At 49.2% G+C, this 24512-nt stretch overlaps 1 protein-coding gene across 1 annotated transcript in view; it reads right to left on the bottom strand.

Moving 5' to 3' along the window:
* ONECUT2 (one cut homeobox 2) overlaps positions 1-22162 on the bottom strand; it is a 33341-nt gene extending 11179 nt beyond the window's left edge. The window contains exon 1 of the mRNA XM_045527432.1: positions 20935-22162. Within this exon, the coding sequence (XP_045383388.1) occupies positions 20935-22162 (1228 nt within the window). The remainder of the gene's footprint in view (positions 1-20934) is intronic.
* Positions 22163-24512: the final 2350 nt, after the last annotated feature.

The following is a 24512-nucleotide window of genomic DNA, read 5'->3' as shown; positions in this document are numbered from 1 at the left end:
TTTGACAGAGAACACTATAAAACTTTGAGAAATTAAAGAATACCTAAATAAATGGATTAGAAGACTCAATTTAATAGAGTTGAATTCTTTCCATATTGACTGATAGATACAGTGCAATCTGCAATAAAAATCTCAGCAGATTTCTCTCCCTCTCTTTTTTCTTTCTTTCCTTTGAGTCTTTAAAATTGATAAGCTGATTCTGAAACTTATCTGGCAATGCAAAGATAATAGAGTATTCCTGACAAAGAAGAACAGGATGGGAGGATTCACTGTATCAACTATCAAGACCTTTAAGAAGGCTGCAGAGGTGTAGCACTGGGACGAGGATATACAACTCTAGACCAGCGGAACAGAACCAAAAACATGGAAATAGATCCATACACATATGGACACTTGATTTAATGACAAGATCGGATATGCAGAACATGAGGAAAGTATGTTCTTTCCAATAATGGAGCTGGGATAGCTAGATAAGCATTGTAGCAGGGCATGACATGAAGTAGGGGTCAAGAATATAATAAAGTAAAGCAACTATATATTTTTTAATCCATCAACTATGCAAAAACAAAAGCAAAGTGGATAATATATTGACTTTTGGCAAGTGTGGGGAATTTAGGGGCTCGCTCTCATGTTGCCGATCGGCAGTCAACTTGGAAGACAGTGTAGTCATGTCTGTCAAAATCAAAGCATGTGAATCTCCATGTCCTAGCACTTTGCTTCTCAGTGTCTACCCCAGGAAGCATTCCCACGGGTACACGGGGAGGTGTATTGGAGGATGTTCACTCAACATTGCTCAGCAAAGAAGGCAAATAGCCAAAACACGGTAAACAGCCTAATGGCCCACCAATACAGGAATGGCTAAATAAATACAAATCCCCATACAACGATACTATGTAACAAATTCAGGTTGGGGGGAACCTCAGTTATATGCATACTACTGAATGAAAGAAGGGAGCTTCAGAACGATACATGCTGTGTGATGCCACTTACATTAAAACCATGCACAAACCTATGCTATCGGTCTATGTTTCTATCTAAGTATCTATAGAATTTCTATGAGTACCTATGTAGATAAATAAATGCATTGGAAGCACCTGGATAGGCAGACACCTGTGTAGCCATAAGAGTAGTTACTGCTGGGAGGTAATGATGGAGATTGAGATTAAAGGAGGTGGGCAAATCATTAATGTTTTGATTTTTAAAAGTAGAATGCTTTAATGCATGACTTAAATAACTAAAAATAATTTTAATAAAAGCAAAATACTAATATCATTGTCTTTGAGTGGTAGAACTGAAAAAAAAATTTTTTTAAAAAGAGATGGGGTCTTGCTTCGTTGCCCAGGCTGGAGTGCAGTGGCTATTCACAGGTTCAGTCCCACTACTAATCAGCACAGGAGTTTTGACCTGCTCTGTTTCTGACTCGGCCAGTTCATCCCTCCTTGGGCAAACTGGTGGTCCCCTGCTCCTAGGAGACCACCATAGTGATGCTAGACACTGATGGGCACAGATGCTTTTGCTTCAGCCTCCCAAGTAGCTGGGACTACCGGCACATACTGCTGCACCTGGATCTTTTTCTAATTTTTCTATTTTCCAATATTTTCAATTGAGCAATCATTACAATATAAATGACAATATTTTTTCAATATTGTAGTAAGATACACATAACATAAAATTTACCATCTTAACCATTTTTAAGGGTACAGCTACATAATGTTAAGTATATTCACATTGCATCAATCTCCAGAACTTTTTCATCTTGTAAAACTGAAACTCCTACCCATTAAACACCAACTCCCCATTTCCCCCTCTCCTTGGCCCCTGGCAACTACCATTGTACTTTCTGATTCTATGAGTTTGACTACTCCAGACACCTCATACAAGTGAGATCATACAGTTTTTATCTTTTGGGGACTCGATTATTTCACTTAGCATAATGTCAAGATCCATCCACATTGTAGCATGTGTCAGAATTTCCTTCCTTTTTAAGGCTGAATAATATTCCAGCATACACACACACACACACACACACACACACACACACACACACACACACACCACATTTTGCTTATCCATTCATCCATCCCTGGACAGTTGGCTTCCACCTTTTGGCTACTGTGAACAAGGCTGCACTAAACACAGTTGTACAAATGCCTCTTTGAGACCCTTTCACAAGCTTTCAGTGCTTGTGGAATATATACCTAGAAGTGGCGTTTCTAGGTCATATGGTAATTTGATTTTTAAATTCTCGAGGAACTGCCATACCATTTTCATAGCGGCTGCACCATTTCACATTCCTAACAACAGTGTACAAGTTTCCAATTTCTCCACATCCTCACCAACACTTCTTAGTTCCTGTTTTTGACAGCAACTTTCCTAATGGGTGTGAGGCCAAATCAACTTTTAATTGGAAGAACTGGATGCCAAAGCTCTGAGAGGGAACCAGGCTTCTGAAGTCTAGTTCAGTGCCTGACCACACTGAAACATCTGCTGAAATGGAAGAGAATTCGCCTTCCTTACTCTCTCCTATGTACAAGTTCCCAGAGCAGATTTCAATCCATCCTGTCCTTACCCCCATCCCAGAAGATGTCGAAGTGATGTTCACATCTCCCAGGTCCCTCCCCCCTTCCTGACTTCCTCTTTTTATGATGTCCCTCCTCTCTGCTGCCCTAGACCCCCTCCCCAGGGCCAGTCCTCACTGCTGGCTTCCCTCCTTCCCAGCCTCCAAAGGGCAGGGACGAGAGTGCAGCTGTAACCAGACCCCATCAGAGCTGCCCGAGATGCGCCTGTGGATCAGAACTAATGGCATTAGGCAATCACTCAGGGAATAGAGCTGCAATTACCCCTTGGATGCTTTCTCCAGGATGACCACATGCAGAACACCAAGAGGGGAGAGAGTAATGAATCACCAAGTGAATTAACTGGAAGCTGCTCTAATTAGTGTTATAATTTTTCATGAAAACACTAATGAATATGAAATAATGTGGCCATGAAACCACTAGGACAATTAATGCTTGAGAGTAATTTGGGGTCAGGAAAGGATACTAGAGACTGTTTAAACAGACTAGCATGTTGAGAATTCAGAGGCCCATGGCTTCAAAATTTTATATTAGCAAGCAAGTTACTACTTCTGGAAAAGCAACAGCTGGGTGCTCATGGGTTTTCTTTCTTTTCCTTTTCTTTTGAAGGTTCCTGGATTGGGGAATAAAGATGATGGTGGGAACCAAAATGGGGGCCCTTCGGGGAGTGTGATGAGCACCAAATGAATGGATTTGGGGAACATGATGAAGAAGCCCAACCCAGACTTATTGAAACCAGAAAAGATGTTAAAGGGGAAACCATTCTCCTCAGCGCTTTTAACCTGACAACCACCTGCTTGTCTATGAAAATAAGTTTCTGATAAGACCCCTCAAACCTGTGATCATTATGGAGATGGATGATTTGAGCCTTGTTGGCTCAGCTGCAATTCTTTTTTTAGAGACACGGTCTCGCTCTGTCACCCAGGCTAGAGTGCAGTGGTGTGATCACAGCTCACTGTAACCTTGAACTCCTGGGCTCAAGCAATCCTTCCACCTCTGCCTCCTGAGTAGCTGGGACTACAGGCATAAGCCACCATGCCTGGCTAATTTTTTTATTTTTTATTTTTTGTACAGGCAATCTCTCTATGTTGCCCAGGCTGGTCTCAAACCTCCGGCCTCCAGAGATCCTCAGCTTTTCGAGTTGCTGGGATTGCAGGCATGAGCCACCACACCTGGCTCCTCAGCCGCAATTTTCATATGTAAATTTCCAGGAAATGTAAAACGTTTGCTCAACACATACCACACTTGGAAAATGGACTTTATCCCAACATAAGTCTGTAAGGATTCAGTCACAACCTACTGTATGCACAGTCAACTTCCGGGTTCTAAGCACAAGCGTAACAAAATGACCACAAATGTTAAGAGAGTCTTAAAAGGACACTATTGGTAGGGTGTAACAAATCCTGCCGTGTGTTTGACCAGTTTGCAAAGAGTGTGCCCAGTGATGGGTGTAGAGTCTAGCAATTTTGCCCATCATAAATCCCACCAGTGAAAATGACACACAAATTATGCTGAGGAACAGATGCGTCTACGTGTAACAAGGTGTTAGCTGTAGTGTGTGCCAGGTGCTTTGTGGTATCTCATGTAATCTGCACATGGACTGGATGATGTCAGTACCCTTGCCCTCCTTCTACTGAGAAGGGAACTGAAGCTCTCCAAAGTTAGTCCCTTCCCTGAGGTCACGGAGGTAGTAAATGGTGGTTTGGACACAAACTGGATCTGCCTGACTCCAAAGCTCATGTTCTCTATGACAATGCCAAGCAATACTCTAAATATATAAAAGCCATATGAAAGTCGGTGACTCAGACCGAATCTCCTGGTGATATCCAGAGAAGTTACAAAGGTAATATTAATCAATTAATAATAATAGCAGCTAAATTAGCAAGTGTCCACGAGATAACCAATTGTTCTAAGCATCTAAATGCACTAGCTCATTTAAGGCTCATGATAACCTTATGACATGCCTCTTTTTTGTGAGGCACAAATATAAACAAGATAAACCTTGAAGACCTTGACAGACCTTGACGATTCTAATGGATTCTGAAATGTTCAATGGCTAATTAACAATGCAACAAAAGGCAGTTCTTTGGTACTATTTTTTAAAATACTTAAGCAGGGCTTATGGAATGCCAGCTGTCCAATTACAGCTCGGTCACCATAGGCCCCCTTGCCATAGAACTGAATGGAATGTCTCAAGGAGGGCCAGGATAAAAGATGACGAGGCTCTGCTGTGCTGTCCTCAGTGGCAAGGTGGGTGGAGTTGAGGATAAGGCTTTGCTCCCATGCTGTGTTTCTAAAGATGCAATGGGAATAAATCTGACAATTTACCCCATTTGCTTTCAAACCCAAGTTGGAATTACACCCCTTTGGCTATGCAAGTAAGACTTCTGTATGCACCAAAGGAAGCTGCTGCCCTGAGCTGAACTGTGAGTTTGTAAATAGGGGTCCCAGGACTCTAGCTAATCCAGGAAAGAAGTTAACGGATTTTGATCACAATGCTCAGCATCTGAATAAATCGGCATGCCAAACCACAGGCACAAAAACACAAGCCCTTTTAGGAATTACAGGGTAAACATGGTTCATATCTAGGGACAGCTTGTTATGAAAAACAGGGGACTACATCTGCCTACTAAGAGTGCCATTTCTTCACATCCAGGGCCAGTGTAAGCATTGGATATTGATTCATAAGATGCCATTTCATATATATGCAGAACAAATCCAGCTAAACGAAGTTATCTGCCCAATGGAACTCAAAAATATTTCTCAATTTAATTTTAAACAGACCTCGACGTGAAGGAAATTTAATTAGTTTAGTAATATAGAACACAATGAAATGTCCATCAAAATTGCTTCCAAAGGTTTAAAATGTTTTCCTTTTCAGACAATGTAGTTAGAGCAGCTAAGATATCTATGTCAGTACAATGTCTTAAAAAGTAGGGTCTGGAAATCAATGTGTTCACCCCTCTGAATTAAGTATGCACAAATGAGAGCTACTAAGATCCATATAAATCAGCTCAAGTAGCCCAATGCGTACCAGATAATTAGGGGACAGGCAGAAGAGAAGGAAGATGCAATAAACACACGATCAGGGACATACTCACTGATGGAAAGGATCCCTTAACACACGTGTTAAGAATCAAGACAAAACTGTCAAGTATTTTTTTAATACTGTTTATGATTTAAAAAAAAAATCATGCTACAGATGTAGAACCTGAGGTTACAAAAAAAAAAAAAACAAAAACAAAACCCAAAACTTAGACATTGTTAAAGTCACAAATGAATAAATCTTTTTATCTTTTTGGTTTCACCTCAACTTGCTTCTATATTCATTGGCAAACCCTAAGCAGGGTTCACATTGTTTAGATTTTGTCAACACAGAGTAACCCAAACCTGAACTGGATGCCTTAGCTTCTGCAGGCAACTGACTTGGTCCTCTAAGGTTTGGTGATTATTTCAGTGGAAAAAAAAATGTAAAGGTTTAAAATGAAACCTTATTCTAAAATACCTGCAATCTCCTGGTGGGGCTAGAGGAGACCTCCCATTAGGACACTAAAACTGTGTGACCCTGGGGATCATTTAGCCTTGCACATTTACTGAGTGCCAACTATGTGTCAGGCACTGGGGGAGGGCTAAAAGGAAGACTCAGGAGAACAAAGCTCAGGGTCCCCACTTGCTACGATCTATTAGAGAAAATCAAACATGCTATAAATCATCACACCACAAAGAGACCTGGTTCCTGTCAAGGTGGACATAGGATTGTTACTCAGGAATGTGAAATATTCTCACATTTACCTTCTATTTGTGGCCAGAATTAGTCCTGCTTTATTAGACATCTCTTGATGTCTATATATCACCATTGGAGTGGCTTCCTCCAATCCAATCATTTACATACTCCCAACCCCGACCTTTTAATTGACCTTCCAGAATCTGTCTATGGAAGCCCGAATCTAAAGCTTTCGATGGAGAACTGGTCTGGGGGTGGCAAGGTCAGCAATACTGACTCTTCCTGGTCCTACCTGCTTCCTTGGGGAGGGTGGCAGGAGAGGAGGCTGAGAGCCTTCGGTACCAGCCATGTCTAGGCTATGGCCCGCCAGAGAAGAGGGTGGTCTCTGAAACCTCCCTGCCTACCACCGCCACCACCATCCCCCTCCCCCGCCCCGGCAAAGTGGGGGTCTAAGGCCCTTCAGCGAGGCCTCCGAGCTGCTTCCTGTTCAGCTCAACCCTGCCTGTCTCTGCCTCGGTGTCAAAGGAAACTTGGTTTGGCTATGCAAGGCACACACATGACAGTCACTTAAGTCAATTGCTTACTGTGCATACCTAAGTATCACGTAGCACAGCAATGAATTCAATTAAAGGCATCAAGAAATCAAAGTCTGGAATGTTTTAATTTTAACCCTAAACTTTGTTCATATATGCTTGGTCTTCATATCTTGTTATTTATGTAATATGAATGTCAAAACATAATGTAAAAAAGATAAAATATCACAAAGCAATATGTAATTTCCATATAAGATGTCTAGCAAATAAATTATCTTAGTTGTAGTTTCTCACTAAAGTTAGGATAATAAAATCTGCTCTCCCTCAATCCCATATGGATACTGTAAACGTAAGTGACCATTTATCCACTCGAATCTTAAAGATCCAGTAAAATCAAACAGGACAAGGGCTAGTTAATGTTTTTCCTCTCTCAATTACTTAGTTCAGTACTGTGGAGGCACAACTGTATTCATCAAAGGAAGAGAAAAAACTTATAAGTATAAAAATGTTAACCTTTGGCTTTTTTCTTTAGAGGTAAATTTAAGTTAATAACAATCTAAGAATTTGTAGTATATCAAGTAATGGCCATTTATATGCAATTTTAGTTTACTAATAATTAAAATGACTTAAAAGAGGAAACTAGTTCCTCTGATTTGCTGGCTGATAGGATTGCTGGTTTAATTGCTCTGAGGCAGGTAACATTTTTGGCTTTGTGTGGAAGCAGAACAACTTTTGCTTTTTTTTAAGAGACAGAGTTTTGCTCTGTCACCCAGATGCTGGAGTTCAGTGGCACAATCACAGATCAAACTCCCGGTGTCAAGTGATCTTTCTGCCTCAGGCTCCTATACAGGTAGGACTACAGGCAACACCACCATGCCCGGCTAATTTTTTAATTTTTTTGTAGAGAAAGGGTCTTGCTATGTTGCCCAGGCTGGTCTCAAACTTCTGGCCTCAAGCAATCCTCCCGCCTTGGCCTCCCAAAGTTCTGGGAATTACAGATGTGAGCAACTGTGGCCAGCCAACCTTGGCTACTAACCAAGCCTTCATGAGCACTGTTTTCTTCACCTTAAGCTTATGCCTCATTGCAGGTTAATCATGTGGCTAATAGGGTTGACTGATGGGGAAAAAGGAAAAGGAAAGGGTCAGAGCTGACTTTCTGGTTTCTGGCTTGAGATTCCACATATGTGGTGATGTTATTCTGAGAGGGAATAAAAGAAGAGACTTATATTTGGTGGTGATGGTCAGCGGGGCTGGAGGGTAAAGAAATGAGTTCACTTTGAGACAGGCTGAGTTTAAAGGCATGCAGACAAGGATGTCCAGATGCAGAAGGACATATGGACCTGGAGCTTAGGAGAGAGATATCAGGACAGAAGAGAGACAGAGAAGTCCTCCACATAGAAAGATGGTAACCAAATGGATGAGATCTTCCAGGGTGAGTATGTTGAGTGAAAAAATTAAAATGCCCAGGCCAGAACACTGGGCTAGATGGACAGACCAAGAAGAGGCCAGAAAAGAGACTAAGAAGGAATGGCCAGAATGTTAAACAGAAAAGCAAGAGTATAGTGATTCAGAAATCAGAGGAAGAAAGAGTTTAGAGGAAAGAATGGTCAGCAATGTGTCAAGTGCTGTGCAGAGGCCAAGTGAAGATAAAAACTGAGAAGTGTCCATTGGACTTAGCTACAAAGACCTCAATAGTGACATTGTCAGGAGCAGGTGTGGTACACAGGAGTGGCTGCAACCAGCCTGAAAAGGGCAGAGGCTGAGGGGAAAGTAAGAAACAGACACTGAGTGATGACGACTCCTCCCAGAAATGAAGGGAGGGAAGAGTTAAAGCCAGAACAGGTACTGGGGGAGCAGTTTTAAAAAGATAGAAGAGACTAGAACACAAAAATTCTGATGGTAAAAAGCCAATGAGAGGAAGAGATTATAAGTACAGGAAAGGATGGGACCCCGATAAGGCAAGAGAGGCCAGGGCCCAGGACAAGGTAGAGGATTTGGCCTTCAACAGGAAGACCACCTCTTCGTCTTCAGAAGAATGGAAGAAAGGATGAGAAGGGGTAGACGTTGAAAGTGAATAAAGAACTCACTCTTGTCCCTTGAACATGAACTGAACTGAACACTGCTATACAATAGGAGGCAACTGCATCCAAGAGGATTTTTGTTCCTGAATCTTTTAGATTTGGGGATCTGTGGCACTGATTCAGAAAAGAATAAAGTTACCTTACTCCACACATTTTTCAGCATTTGGAGTCAAAAAAGACTACAGGAAAGGTCATGTTTACATGGTAGTACTGTTAAAATATTTTTTAAAAACCATATTGAGTTCACTACAAAGGAAATGCATTCAGTATCAGTCCTTGCAAAATAAAATGCCTTATTTTAATAAGATGTAGTGATACATATAAAATTGACTTTTAAAAAAGGCTATGCTCACTGTCAAATCCATGTTTTCCTGGAAAAGGTTTTGATCGTGTAACCCAACAACTTCTAAGAAATGCATATCTGCACGTTGGAAGATTGCATGGCTTTAAGAAACTCCTTTATTCGAAGCTTATGAAATAGATTTAAGACAAGGTCTTAGATCTGATTCAGGTATGTTCCTGCTTATTTTTACAGCAAAATTTTAGGTATTTAGACACATAGAAAACTTTTGTCACATTTATCATCTCATTTACCATACCCTAGGCTTTCTTTTAAATGGAACACACTGGTCTGTTCCTATGCTCCACCTCTGAGAACCACTTTAGCAATAAATTAGGCCTGAACTAAAGTTCCTTGAAAAAAAGCAAAAGTTTTATATTTTAATTAGCTTTGGGACGTCAAGGGCCATTTTACTAGAAACCCAAGGGGATGTGAGTTGTGCCCTATCATTAAGAAAGAGGACCCACCTGTCGCTTTTCTCTGGAATAAAAACACAAATGAAGCAGAGCTAGTGGCTGAAAAAGGCCAGAGTCAGGGGTCAGTACCTAACGTCAGCTCTCACTCTGGCCAGGGCTATGGGGCTCCATTGTGTGGCCCACAGGAAGTGACTCAACATCTCTGGCCATTGTTATGGGGGAGCAGACGTGGTGGCAACGTTCTTCTTAACAAGAGCCTCATCACCAGAATCTCAGGAAATCAAACCCAGTTTCTAGATTTATCCGAGGTAGTGACGTCCCATAGTTGGCTCTCCCTGCGACATTACTGCCGATATAATGTGAGAATACTGTTTACCATAATGCAAACCATGTTTTTAAAAATCAGGAGCCAGCAGGTGGGGAAGGAAAAGCATTCATGTGTGCATACCTATGTGGGGGGCAGCCAGACAATAAACCTTGAAAGGGAATCTTAAACCTGAAATATCCCGTTGAGAGCGGCAATCATGCCTGCAGAAGGCAGCAACACGGAGAAAATGGTTCAATTGCCCCGCCCCCAACAGAGGTAATGCTCCTCTTTTTCCGAAGGAAAGGGTCGTTCGAAATCTTTTGTCTTCTCAGCCCGACGCAGCCTCCTCTCCCGTGATTATCGCTGACCTCGCACCGAGAACCGAAGGAGCCGCGGGGAGCGAGAGGGAGATCTGAGGCCCCGCTCTGTCGCGGGCACCGAGATCTGCAGAGCTGGAGCTACGGGTCAGGGTCCCGCTCGGATCTAACCCGGGTAGAGGGTCCATCTCCTTTCTGAGGGTTGAGATGCAAACTCGCTCAAACTGCGGCCCCGGCGCGCCGGCTCCCGGGACGCTCCGTGGCGCTGTTCGTGGTGCTGACGCCCACGGCCGGGCGAGGCGCAGGCGACCCACGCCCGGGCGCCCAGCTGCCAGGGGCTCCCGGCAGTGATCCAGGCGAGGCGAGTCTGGCAACAGCTGCCGCTCGTAGAGCTACAGCCGGTTTGGCTCCACGTCTAGCTCGTTGGCTCACTTCTTTGCAACTGCAAAATGGCTGGTTCACTTTTTCTCTCCCCAGGGGATTTCACAGAGCCCACCTCCAGCTTGCAGAGACTACTCCTTTTCCATCCTCTCTCCGTTATGCAATATTTTACCTTTGCAGAGCACCTTACAGTTGGCACAGCCCTCACTGGCACCACCAACTCAGCCACGTCTCTTCCATATAGTCCTCTTCTCTCCCATAGATACTTTTTTGCTTTCTCTGCCTCTCCTCCCCCAAGCACTTTCCAACTAAGCGGGAGACTAATTACCTCAATGTCCAGGATGGGCAAATCTCACCTATGGCAGCAGAACTGTTGATTTCTCCTTGACAATGAACTAGAAGAGGCAGAGATTAGAGTTCAGAAGGACCAGGAAAAACTCCCTTAAGCAACTTCCAGGAAGGTAATGTTTGCATGGGTGGTGATCTGGAGGGGAATGAGAACACAGACACTAGGAACAGAGTGAAGAAAGGGTGGACTTTGCGGGAGGTGCAAGGCGTTAGAAGACTCCCAGCAGGTGGCACTCTAGTTCAAGTGCTGGCGGGGGAAGCCTTGACTGTGCTCCCCTGATCCACTTCAAACCTCCCTATAGCCAAACACCCCCCCAGCCATGTTTGGAGCTCTGTCTTCCTCTTGATCCAAGCACTTATCCAGACTGTATTCCCGCTAAAAGCACCATTTGCACAATTCTATTTACTGTAATGCCAGTAATGAAGGGAATATAAATAGAAAATAGAGGGACAGTGGGAGGATTTTTTCAGTGTGTGTGATTGATAGGTTCAGATGAAAACTGTTTAATCATCAAAACATGATTCAGCAGTTGGGAAATGTAAACAAGTTGTGCAACTGCTTGCTTTGGTCAAAGCCCTGGAGGGGCCCATAGGGCCAGCGGGGGAGGGCAGTGCCAGCAGGATGTGCACCTCACCCCTCCTACCAGGGCAGAGCTGGCTGCGCCTACAGACTGACTGGCTGACTGGCGTGACCTTTGGCTTTTGCAGCACACAAGCGGTTGGGCCAGGGTTAATGGCACTTTGCAGGGAGCTCCAATTGAGTAAACAAAAAATGCCTTGCCCTGTTCTAATGGAGCACATTATTCTGAGGCCTAAGCCTTCATCCAGGCCCCTGCAGCTGCTCTGCAGGTCAGTGCTACCAATAAAGCAATTAGCCAATGAGAAAACTCTTCTTCCCTGAGGGGGACTCCAGGGTTTGTAGTTGCTGTGCTTTGCTTTGGGTTTTTAAACAGGCAGTCCAAGTTGATCTGAGCCTCTTACATCAGACTCCAGGATGAGGCCAGTGAAATTGTGTGTTTGCTGAGTGTGATATTTTAAGGGACTGGTCCCTTGTTCAACACATTCTGGAGAGCTCACTGCTTCCTGTTCAATTAACCTGAACCATAGCTGAACTCTGCCCTTTGAACTCGCTCAGCAGATAAATACGTTAGCTCACCTAAGGAATCATTAATATTTTTCAATCACATAAAACAAACATGAATGTCTAAAAACAACCCAAGAGATAGCCAATTAGGAATAGCTCATGTACCATGGTGAAAAAAAATCACAGATGGATGTTATTTAGAGAGCAAAAAAGGGTCAGGGAAGAAATGAAACGATCGTGCCAACATCTCTGGAGACAAAGAGGACTTTCATTTTCATATCTGCAAGCAAGAGGGATACAGAATAGTATTTGGCAATTTCTATTCCATCTACACTGCTCTACAACAGAAGTTGTACCCTGCTCTTAGCTTCTTCTACTTCCATCAGAACACACAACTCCAAGCTCCCCCCACTCCCTTCTTAAGTGACTTCAGTGTTTATGCTCATCTGGAGTCTGAAATATTGCATTTCTGGGGAAAATCGTATTCCTGATTCACTACAAATGAACCAAAATAATTTTTGTGGCAGTATTACTGCTTTTAAGCAAACTAGCTAAATGAGCCAAGCTAGCGGCTTGAATGAAATAATTTTACAGTAGAAAATGACGTTCCTGAGACATTTTTACTCTATGCATATAAACAGATTTTCTTTGGTGGGGAAAAAAAGAGAGATGTTAAATGCACCTATTTTGTCTTTATCCCTGCATGTCATCTTAGAAGAATGAGAAAAACATCCCCAACTGGGTCATTACACATTTCAGTTTGATTTAATTTCACTTCCCACAATTCTGCCTCCTGACCCCTTCTCCTCCCACCCCCTTTTCATTTTTGTTTGGTTTGGAGTGTGGGCTTAATGCCCAGCTATCCTAGATGAGGACACTTAAAGGAATATCACAAGCATGAAGGGTAAATCTATTGAACGAGGGTCTTTAACTATGTGGTTTCCTTAAAGGGAAAGGTTGGATCAATAAGATCAATATGAAAGGTTTCCCTGGCCCTGCATAAAAGGGTAAGGGCTTCTCTTTTCACTGGTTTAACTTTACTCTCTGACAAATGCAAATCAATGGATCTGTGTTTACAACAGATTTCCTAACAGACTCAACTTGGGCAAAGCCCAGAGCCCTTGCCATGGGGGTGCGGTGGGGGTGGGGACTCCAAGCTTGCTCCAGAGGGACACTCTAGGGCAGAGCTTCGTGTTCAAAGCCCCAGAGTAGGGCAGAGAGCAAGCTGGTGATGACTACCAATCACCCTTAAAAGATGGGTCTTGCAGCCCACCCAGATCCCACTGGCACTCAGGGAGCTGCTGCTGCCTGTGACCTCTCCAAATAGGGTAGAAAAATGGAACACCAGTTTTCTTCAAGGATGTCAACGCACACACAAATATAAGACCCACATTCTAGGATCTGGTGAGTCAGTCTAATTTCCTATCAATATAGATCTTGGAGGCTGACTACACAGAGGGAGTTGTAGTGAAATATCTACAATTGGAGTAGCCTGAGCATATGAGCTCTAGGAATGCTGTTTCTGCCCTTTCTTAAGTGGTAAGTGGCTCTTCCTAGTAAGGACAAGGTAAACCACTAACACTGTGGGTTCTTTCCCCCTTAATTTTTACCTTTCCCTTTAAAAATGTGATGCTTTCCAGAGATTACATGACTTCAAGTCAATATCAGTTACTGAGAAATTATTTTTCTTCCTGCAAGAGAAAGTATATGTATATTTGATTACACGAGCCAAAGTCCAATGCTGATTAAATTACGGTGGAGGTGTGCTTCCAACCCAAACAAAGTCTGCTTTCTACGGAAGAGTAATGGATCCTCAAATGGTGAGAGAGGCGCCAAGGTGGAATGCAGAGCCTCCCTTCCCTCTGGGACAATTTGTGTGGGACAGTTTTTCATAATAAATGTCCACAGCTTCTAGGAGTCCTGCTCCCCAAGTGAGACCATCTCTATCTGCACAGCCCACAGCCTGCCTCTATGCCTTGCCCATCTGTACCGTGTCAGGCAGCAGGTGGGCTGCGTTATCCTATCAATTTCCCTAACTTCTTCCTACCACCCCCTACAAAAGTCCATCCACATTTTTCAATCATCACCTTGCCTGAGACTTGGAAATCAAAAAGCCTTTCCTCCAAAGGCACTGAGGCTGGTTAGGGGGAAAAACTGGCCAATGAGGGGTAACAATGGGCCCCCCAGGACTAGCCAGCCCTGTCAGGCTCTGCACCTAACAGCATAAATGACCCCATGGGGCTCCCTCATAAGGGACTGTCCCCACCAAGAAGAGTTATCTCCCTGGAGGAAGCAACTTTCCCCAGGTCAGAAAAAATAGGGGTCCCTAAAAGAGTCAGGGTAAGCACAGTCCAGAGAGTCCACAGATGAAGTTCAAGGCCCAGGCTACCTCCATCTTCACCCTCTTCCCCAGGGCCCTTTATCGAGGCAATTATTTCTATTTATTCCCTCATTTCCCTTCTTTTGGCAAGAACCCAGAAACTAAATCTCTCTGCTTCTCCTTTGAGGTTTGCGGTCCTCTGGGGAATCCCCCTACATGATACCACTTTTCACGGAGACAGTTTCTGCAGACTTCAGCCACCAGGCCTGGTGTGGTGGGGCCCAGGACTTTCTCCCAGAGAACTCTTCGACCCTGTTCCTCTGGTCTTGCTTTAGAAGCAGGTTTCTAAAGGCCAGAAAACCTGCGGAGATCCCTCCCACATCATGAGGTGACCCTAAAATGAAGTCTTGGTTTGGAGACAGCAGGAGAGGTTGGCTCTCCTTCCCTCTCAGGTCTGGGGTGTGGAGCTCAGGAAGGTAAAACTCCGCCTGGGGTGCTGTTGCCTCAGGGCAGACCTGGCTCAAGGGAAGAGTGGAGCAGTTGCTGGTGCCTTGTAAGGGGACAGAGGTCAGGGGTAATCAGTTTATCCTCTGCCCTGTCCCCATTGACTACCATTCACCAGGAATCCTTCCCTGTCTTGGGATTCTAAGATGGGGGTGTGGGAGAATCTAAGACCCCACCCTCCAAAGGCCACCCTCACCCCCCCCAGCCTAAGAGTCCTTCATGTGGGAGCAATGGGGAGGGGGCAGTTGTCCTCCAGGCCAAAAGGAAACCATCCACCCTCCTTAAGTTTCTGTACATGATGGCCTGACCTACCCTCATTATAGTTTTTAGGAGGTGAGTAGGGCACTTTCTGACTAGGAACCAAGAGGATGTATCAAAGCTCCCTTCTTTTAGGAAGAAGAATGAAATGCCTACTCACCCTCTGTCTCATCTGAAAGCAGAACAACACAAGATTCGTTTTTCTCTCTTCCCTTTCCTTTCTCTTTTTTCTTATTGTTCTTGGCAAAGGAGGGAAAACATTTTTCCTCCTCTAGATTTAGATCTTCTCTTGAAGGGAAAGTTTACCTTTCCCTAACTGAAGGACTTATAATTTCAAAACAAAACAAACAAAAACCTAGAACAATTTAGTTCTCATCCCCCCCCTCACTTTGGTCCCTGCTCTTTCATTCTTTCCTTAAAATTCACCTTACTCTTCCTTCTGGAAGAACAAGTCACCGTTTGGCCATGGGAGCCATGGGCAGGGTGTTGCGCTGTCCCACCCAGCCTGGAAGGAAGAACTTAAAAGTTCTTTCTTTTCCAGTCAATGCAGGCGTCTCAGAGAAAACCACCCTACCCAGGATGGGCCTGTGACCCGGCCTCAGGGCGCAGGTGGTTCCCTCCTGCTGCCGGGAAGGGGTGGCAGGGAGGTTTTTCAGTTTGCCATTCCTGCCTATCTGCCCCAGCAAAGGTATGAAAAAGATTCTTCTCTGGTTGACCTAGCTAGCCCACAGCAGAGCTGACTGTTCTCAGGAGTGAAGCCCAGATTTTTGTTACTGAGGCCCCGTTTAGTTGTCCAACTAATGCACTTGCGTAAAAAGTCTGCGAGAGGGACTTTTAGTACCAGAATATATAGGATCGGAGGGGATCTGCGAATCATTGAGCTCCGCGGTTAGCAGGCCGCTTTAGCCACGTCATTTCCAAACTCGGCCTTGGTCGTTCATGCATATCAAGACCGAATTTCGAAATCATCGGGGCTTTCCTGGACGGTTTCGATAGCAAAAAGAAGTTGCTTCCGGCCCTGTTGAACCAGATGCCGGCCACACAGGCCCAGGACAGGAGAGCTGGGAGGATTGGCGCCCTTTGGCGCAGCGCCTCCGCGGTCCGTGGCACGCGGAGAGTCCTCTGGGAGCGCAGGGAGCGGCGAGTGCGCGCCGGGGCTGGGGGAAAGGACAGGGAGCCCCGTGAAAGCAGGAGAAAACCTTGGGGAAGTAGGGGCGGTTTGGGACCACGCCGGGGAGAGCTGCGGTCAGACTGGAGATCTCGGCCCGAGCTGGGGAAGCGGCGCGGCGGGAGCGCCGGCCTGGGCGCTGGCGAGCGCTCTGCTGGGAAGAGCGCGCCGACGGGCTTACTGGAAACGCGCCGGATCAGGTTCCAGATCAATGAAATCTGGGTCCACACGTTTACGTTATTGTTGCCAGCATTAATGCTCTTTTAATCTTCTAAACATTATCAGCATCGATCTCCTTCCATATACACATTTGTTTGAGAAAGTGACATAACCACACGGTGGAAAGCCTGGAATAAAAATAAATGCCCAGCCTCTCGCATCCAGGGCGCCTGGCGGCCTGGAATACTTATCGCGCTCGGGTTCGCTCCCCTCCCTCGCGTCCTGCCTCCTTCGCCTGCCCCCGCCCACCCTAATGCGTGTTAGGAAGGTGTTCTCCCGGCACCCGGGACTTCACGAAGCAAGGACTGCAGCGAGCTTTTCAATTATTAATCCAACCAGCCAGCATGCGAACATATCGTCTGTTCCGTACTGGCGTGGGTTGCGTTCGGCCTCTCGGGCTCAGATCCCTAATTAAGTCGCCAGGAGAGGTGAGCTGAGCCGGGAGCCGCAGCAACGAGAGAGGGGGTGGGGGTGGGGAAGATGCTGCGAAGGAAGTCCCCTTCTTGCTCCTCGGCTTGGAGATGCCTGGCGGCCGCGTTACCCAAACACGTCTCAGCGCAGCAAGAGACACGCACGCACGTGGTGCCCCTAGCAGGAGCCGCGGCGCGTTGCCCGGGCCGTGTCCCGCCGCTGCGGACGTCAGATGGCCCAGGAGACGTCTTGGCGGGTTGGCTAAGGGCCCTCGGCCTCCAGAACAGAGTTGGCTCCAGACTAGCCGCTGGGGAGCTGCAGGGAGAGGGCCGTGCGTCGGTCCGCGGCGTGGACTGGAGGCAGGCTCGGGGCAGGCCGCGGGGGGAGCCCGGCTCACAGAGAACGTGGTCGGCGCGGGGGGCGGGGACGCTGGAGGGGTTCCGCTCTGTTTTCCCAGCTTTAGAAGAGATCATCACGCCCGCCGCGGGGGCCTCGCTTTTCTTCTGCGGGACGCCGGTTCAGATGCTTGCCTGGGTTCTCTCAGTTCCTCCTTATTCCTGTTAGTGCTTGGTTCAGAGGCAGCTTGGGCTCAAAGCCGGAAAGCGTGTGTGCTCGAACCCGCGGGAATTTGTCCTCGCAGTCTCTTGCTAGGTTAATAAAAACTGCCCTTGCGAGGGCCGTCCTTGGCAACCGCCGACGAGGCCCAACAGAGCAGGGGTGCAACCACTTGCTGCCCTAGCCGCCCTTTCCAAACGAAACCATGCATTTGGAGTCCATTTTTCTGAAATCTAAGGTTGCGGCAATCTGAGTTTCCGCGACATTTTCTCCCTTTCCTTTTAAGTGCCACCCTCGACTGCGACTAAGCGAAAGTGGCAGGAAGGAGAGGCTGGACCTGCCTCTGTAGTGACGGGACGTACTTAGCCTAAGGGTGAGGTTTGTGGGCATTGGCCACATCAGACAACTTAATTCTGAGGCCCCAAACCCCTGCGTGCTTGGTCCTCTGGCAGGACCCGGGGTGGGGGCAAAATGAGAAAAAGAAAGGGAAGCTAAAAGGAGACAGAAAGAGAAAAGAGGCCGGGTCTGGCGGGATGGGGGGCGGTGTCCTCGAGGCTCCAGGCTGGGAGTCTGGCCCGGACGCCCAGCGGAGCCGTGGGCTAGTTAAGCCCTCGGGGCCCAACGGCGAGGGCCCTCAGCGGCGTCCCGGCGGGGATTCGGATCGATACTCCGGGCGGAGCAGACCTCCGCTTTTCTCTTCCATTTGCTCCTGTCCCCTAGCGCTCCTGAGCACATAATACCTACTTACCCGGCCCAGCTTCTGCGTCAGTGTCTGAAGAGACTGATCTACTGACCCCAAACTGAAAAGCCTCCTATGTAATAATAACCACTCAACACACTTGTAGTTGCTGATAAAATGGCCAGATAAAAAGGCTAAAGCTCTTGTCCCTTTTCAACCCAAGGTAATAAAACAGACACATTTGAATGCTTGAGCAAAGCGGGGTCCTCAGCAGGCATTCCCATTCGCTCGAGAAGGCGTTCAGTCTCCCACGGCTTCATCGCTGCTCCCCTGAAAATCCAGCGGCTTGGGCCATGCTCTCCAGGGACAGCTCCTGGTGTGTCGCACCCTGGGCACGAATGGGGCTGAGGAACCCCCGGGATGATGCCACACTCTTCCCCATCCCAGCAATGCTTGGGGTCACTGTAAAAGCAGGAATGCGCTAATAGGTGAAGCATTTCTTTCCACGTCACTTTCGGACCTATACAGGCAGAAAGCACGTGGTTTTTTTTTTTTTAAAGCTGTGTTCTTTGCGCGACAGGCATGAGGGGGCGGCAGCGCTCTGAGATGGGCCAGAGTAGAAGAGCTGTCATCCTGTCTTTAACTGTATTCCCCAAGACCAGCTGCCAAGTTCCTTCTGGCCCCCTGTGCCCAGGAAGCCAGCTGGTGCTGGAGCCCTCAGGAGAGGGCCTGGGGCATTTGGGGGGATCTAAGACAAAGGGGTACTACAATGTTAAGAATTGTCAGTAAGCCTTCAGTTTATTTCTTATCACTACTCTCTGATCACTGCTTTATCTTTCCCAGGAAACAAGAGCAAATGGGAGAAAATTATGGGAGAGGATTAAGAGTAAACTAAAGGAGAAAGAAAGATTACATAGATTTCTAAATCCACTCAAAAGTATTCGGAGCCCACCGATTTGGGGGAAGCTCTTTAAGAGAAAGCTGGTTTTCTTTACCATCTTAAATCAACGCTGCGGAGCAGTTACCGACTGGAGGTCGGAATTTTCTCGCCGCGAGCGAAAAAAGATACTGTCAGAGCGGAAATGTTCCCTCCCCGAGCGGGGGTTGAACACGCTGCCTGTCACATCCCCGTGTTCTGCGGGGCATTTGCCGAGTGCGCCCCACAAGCTGGGCTCAGCGGTGCGAGCAAAGCCCTGGGGAGCGGGAGTGGGAGCCTGAGCTCGCAGCTGTGGAAGCGCGCTGTGCGCGGCCGCCTCAGATCCGCGCGAATCCCAATATCCACGCTATGCAAATCAGTGCCACCACGAATTGTTCCCCCAGATCTTCCCACAATCCCGAGAGATTCCTCCCGCCCCCAGTCCAAGAGAAGCCGTCCATTCCGGCTTGCAATAGCGCATTGTGTGTCCTCCCCAGTGGGGGGCCTGGACATTTTGCCCCTCCGGGTCCGTGGCTCGTTCCTGGTGACAGCGCAGTCGCCACGCACGGGGCGCGGCGTCTGTGCGCACAAAAGCGCGCAACTGCGTGCCAGTCGCAGCCGCTACTGTGTGTTTCCCTCCAGCTACAGCACCCGCCGCCCACACAGGAGGTTTCCGTATTCCTAGAACAATAGAGGGCTGTACCTCGCGGCTCGGCCGCTAGAGGAGGCACAAAGAGCCGAGCCGGCTCCAGAACAATGTAACCGGCGCGTCTATCCGTCCCCTCCCGCCTGCCGCCAACCCTCCCCGCCGCCGCGCTCCGCGCACAATCAGCGCCCGCTTAATGCAAAGGCGGAGCCTGCAGCCCGCGGCCCGCCGAGATGCATTAACTAACCTGAATCTTTAATTTCTCAGCACTTCTTCCCGCGAGCGGCTAAGCATCTCTCAGAGCCCCGGCAAACCTCGGCAAATCCCAGCAAACTCTAGGAGCTGGGCGAGGGCAGGCGGCGAGTGAGGCAGGGCGCTTTCCACCCTCAGTCTCTCCCACGTCCTCCCAGATTGGTGAATGTAACAGTCCAACCTTCGTCCGTGCACTCTCCCCTTGCTGTAGGCAGTGACACTGGCCCGAGCCCGCTCTTTCAAGTCAAGCCCGGTCAGAAAGTCTCTGCGCCAACGCCAAGGCCAGAGATGGGCTCCGGGAGCGTTGTTGTATCCTGGCCTTCTGTTCCCCGCGCGGGCAAGGCTGTGCCTCCTGCCAATGACCAAAGAAGTTTCCCTGATATAGTAGTGGGTAGCAGAGCGGAGAGCTCTTTTTCCCTTCTGAAGGGCAAAGCCCTCAACTGCCTCCATATAGGGAGACTAAGCAGCCTGAAAAACTGTCTGAAAAAAACAGAGTTGAAGTGCACAAGATTTTGCATAAGGGCAGTTCCCATTTTCTGTGAGGTTTGGAAAGCGAGTGCTCTTAGCCGACACCACGCACCCCCATCCCACCTCCTTAGTATTGGGTAAGGTCGGAAAGAGAGGGCAAAGGTCGGCACATTGAGAAGAGGGCAAAGGAAAGGGGGGGGTCCATAAATGAAAGCTCAGGGACAAGGAGGAAGGAAGAGAAGAGAAAAAGGAAAGGGAGAAGAGGAAGAAGAGAAAGAGAAGAGAAAGAAGAAAGTAAAAACGAGAAAAAAGAAGAAGTTTGTAGGGGAGAAGAGGAGAGAATCAAGAGAAGTGACTGGGCGCGCAGACCTGGGCCACAAGCACCGTGAGCTCTCCCGGCAGCCTGGCCCCTGGCTAGCCCCTGGCCTTACCTGCCAGGCGTAAGGCGGACATGCGCTGGAACTCCGGCTCCTGCAGCCACTTCCACATCCTGCGGAAGGTCTCCCTGCCAGATTTGAGTTTACTCCACGGTTTTGGATTCCGGAGCAGGTCAGAGAGAGTCCCCTGAGACCGGCACAGCACCCTCTGCGCGAAGATCGCCTGTGGGATGCTGTAGCGCTTCAGCTCGGCGGTAATGCGCTGGGCTACCTCTTTGGTGTTGATCTCCTCCAGCTGGCCCGACGTGGCCACCTGCGAGCCCGATGAGGACGAGGGTGGTCGCTCGCGACTGGGCGCCAGAACTGGCCCGTGGGACTGAGTGTGGCCCGGGTGGTGCAGGCCGTTGAGGTGGGACATCATGGCCGCGGGCGGGGTGCCCAGCCCTCGGGACAGGTGTTGCTCACCGCGGGTCAGCATGGCAGTGTGGTGCGCGTCGAAGTTGGGGCTGAGCATTTTGTCATGGCCCGGCGGACCGTAGTTGGGCAGACTCTGCTGCGCGTTGTGGAGGCCGCCCAGCCCGTTGCCCAGCGGCGTGGCGGCCAGCGGGGACAGGCTCTGGCTCATGCCGGGCATCTCCTTGTAGGGACTGTAGAGGTTGTTCATGGCCGGGAGCCCGCGCTCGTCGCGCATGAGAGTGAAGCTGCCGCTGACGTTGCCCGACAGGCGCTGGTGGTGGTGGTGGTGGTGGTGGTGCGGATGGTGGTGCGGGTGCGGATGGTGGAACTTGTCGGACACGGTAGAGATGGGTGGCAGCGGCTGGAGCGGCGTCAGCGTGGTGTAGGTGTTGCTCATGCCCATGCCGGGCGGGGACGAGTCGCAGGACATACTCATGGCGTGGTGCAGCGGGATGGAGAGCTCGGGCCGGTAGTCGCCGCCGTCCAGGATCGAGGCCATGCTGGTGACCATGGCCGAGCGCGACGCCGCCGCCGCCGCCGCTGCCGCCGTGCCCAGCTCCTGGTGCGCGGTTGGCGGCGGCGGCGGGCCCCGCAGAGAGCCGGCGGCGCCGCGGCCCGCGTGGTGGGGGCTGGGGCTGGCCAGCAGCTCCTGCTCATGGCCCGGGCCCCCGCCGCCGCCCCCGCCGCCCCCGCCGCCGCCCCCGCCGCTGCCGCCGCCGGCCGGCCCGTGCAAAGTGCCCAGACTTTCCATTGTCAGCTCCGGGTTCATGGCGCAGCCTTCTAGGTCTTTGGTGAGGCATCGATAGGCGGTGTAGGCAGCCTTCATTCAGTCCATCGGGGCCCGGGGGCGGCGGGGGCGGCGGGGGCGGCCGGCGGGCTGTCAAAGCGCGCGTGGCGGGGCTCCGCGGCCGGAGCGGGGGCGGGCGCGGGAGTGCGCGAGTGTGTGGAGGGGGAGCGAGCGTGCGGGTGTGCGCCCCGGGCTGCGGGCTCGCCCGGGGTGGGGGCGGGGTGGGGGCGGACGGGGCGTGCGTGCGGGAGAGGGGAGGGGACGGGGAGGGAGGGAGGGATCACCGGGCCCCGCCGCTCGGGCCGGCACGCTGCCTCGCCATGTCCGAGCCCGCTCCGGCGCCGACGTCTTCTGTTTGGGTGAGCGGGAGCTGTCCAGAAGGGCTCTGCCGCTCGCCGGGGCAGCCAACCTACCCTCCCGGAGCTGGGGCGGGGCCGCGCCCGACGGGCGTCGCGACCAGCCACTCCACGGCTGCAGCTGTCCTGGGGGGCGGGCCTTTTGTGCGAAGCTGCCAATGGACTTGGAGGGGGCGGGGCCGCGCGTTTCACGTTTGGCTGACGGCTCGGTGCCTTTTTTTCCTCCTTTGCTACTGGAATCAAACGTCAAGGATACAGAGGGAGGGAGGGGAAGAGGGTGGTGGGGAGAGGGAGAGAGGCTGGAGTGCGAGCGAGGAAGAGAGATTATGTGAAAGATGCTGCGCTGTGTCCCTCCCGGGTGTCTGCGATCTGGGGCAAGGGGCATTGCTTCAGTCCCCTCCGCCTCACCTCAAAGCTTTTCTCCAGGCGAGTGAGTCGGGAGGAAAAGACTCCGCTATGTGCTGGTGTAAAAACAAACACGCATCGCCTAGCAAGCCACTTCCCGGGAGTCCCTAGCTGGGAGCCAGTAGTTCAGCCTTTTAAAAGGCAGGCCCCTAATGTATTCTAATGCACGGTAAATTCCCGAGGCTGGGGCGTGCATGTCTATGGGGCGAGAGGAACTCCAGCGCCTTCGCCGCCTGCGAGCTGCGGCCGGCCAGCTGCCCCCGCGCGTCGCGGGCAGCGGTACTGCATGCAAAGTTAACACAATAACATCATTTAATTACCCGGCGAGCCCATAAATCTCCCAGTTATGAGGCTTCAGAAGGACCCTGCTAGATTGCAAAACAAAACTAGAATTCCAGGAGCTGCGGTTTCAAGGTGATCAAGTGCCTACTCCATCAGCGACTTGGAAAGAAAGGGGACAGTGTAGAACTGGTGGGGTGGGGGTGAGGAATGTTGCTGGTGCCCGTAGTAAGCAAACTTCTCCTGGGGGCAGAAAGTATGCAAACCAGCTGGGATGACACCCGCGGATAGTCCCCCTAACACACACACACACACACACTCACACACACACACACACACACACACACACACACACTCACACACACACACACACACACACAGAGTTTCTCTCGAATCCCGGGAGAGGAAAGCCCCAGGTTGCGGGGGTGGGTAGTTGACCACGAGCCTCCGCTGACATCTGTATATTCGAACCGTGTTTCTGAAAAGACCAGGGCCCCGGCCAGCTCCAGAACGCTTGCCAGCCATAGCTTTAAAAAGTGCACCTTTGTCTTCCTAGAATTTCTGTCGTTTGGCAATCCCAGGTCGGGAGGTGGGAGTGGAACTGGGGGAGAGAGGAGGTGGAGATTTCCGCGGCCTGGGTGGGTGGGGGTTGAGGGGCGGTGGAAAACAGCCACAGAGGCCAACACCCAGCGTAAAGCCAGAAAAGTAACAGATTCTTCCAAAGCAGGTTGCGCTTGTTTGCCTCCGAAGATTCAAGCTAGCTGAGGTTGCGCAGATGTTGCCTTTGTTTAAAGAGACAGTAATTAAGGACAGGGTGGACATAAGTTTGAGAAGCGTGACCTATTTTCTTTTGATCAGCTGTCAAAAGAAGAGCAGGGGGTCTTCTTAAGACAGTCCCCTCCACCACTTCCAGCTGTTAGAGAAAACTTGATAAGAAAACAAGGACACAGCCTAGAATGCTGTATGTGCCTTCTTGGCTCTAGAGAAAGGTTTAATTCATTTGGAAAACAGTTCTTTTCTCGGTGACCTTTTTTGCTGCCCTCCTCTCTCTTCTGGCTTCAGAGCAAACCAGCCCCCTCCTGTCACATGAATGTACAGTGACGTTATTCATAGATCAACTTTATTGAGCTCTGGCCAATACGTTGCCAATTATTCTTTCAAATAGCATCTTCTCTGTGATATCAAAGCCTGGGTAAGAAAGCAGCAGCAGATACCCTGCTTTGCCAGGCATACTTTTGTGGCTGCTCACATATTTAGTGTCACAACAGGAGACAGGTAAAATAACTGAGTTTTTTGTTTCTTTGGTTTTCCTCTCCCCCTCGTTCTCTGTCCCTCTTCCCACGCCCTAC

Source organism: Lemur catta, chromosome 16 (assembly GCF_020740605.2).
Source record: "Lemur catta isolate mLemCat1 chromosome 16, mLemCat1.pri, whole genome shotgun sequence".
In the NCBI taxonomy this organism is placed as follows: domain Eukaryota; kingdom Metazoa; phylum Chordata; class Mammalia; order Primates; family Lemuridae; genus Lemur; species Lemur catta.
This window is presented reverse-complemented; position numbering and strand designations above follow the sequence as displayed.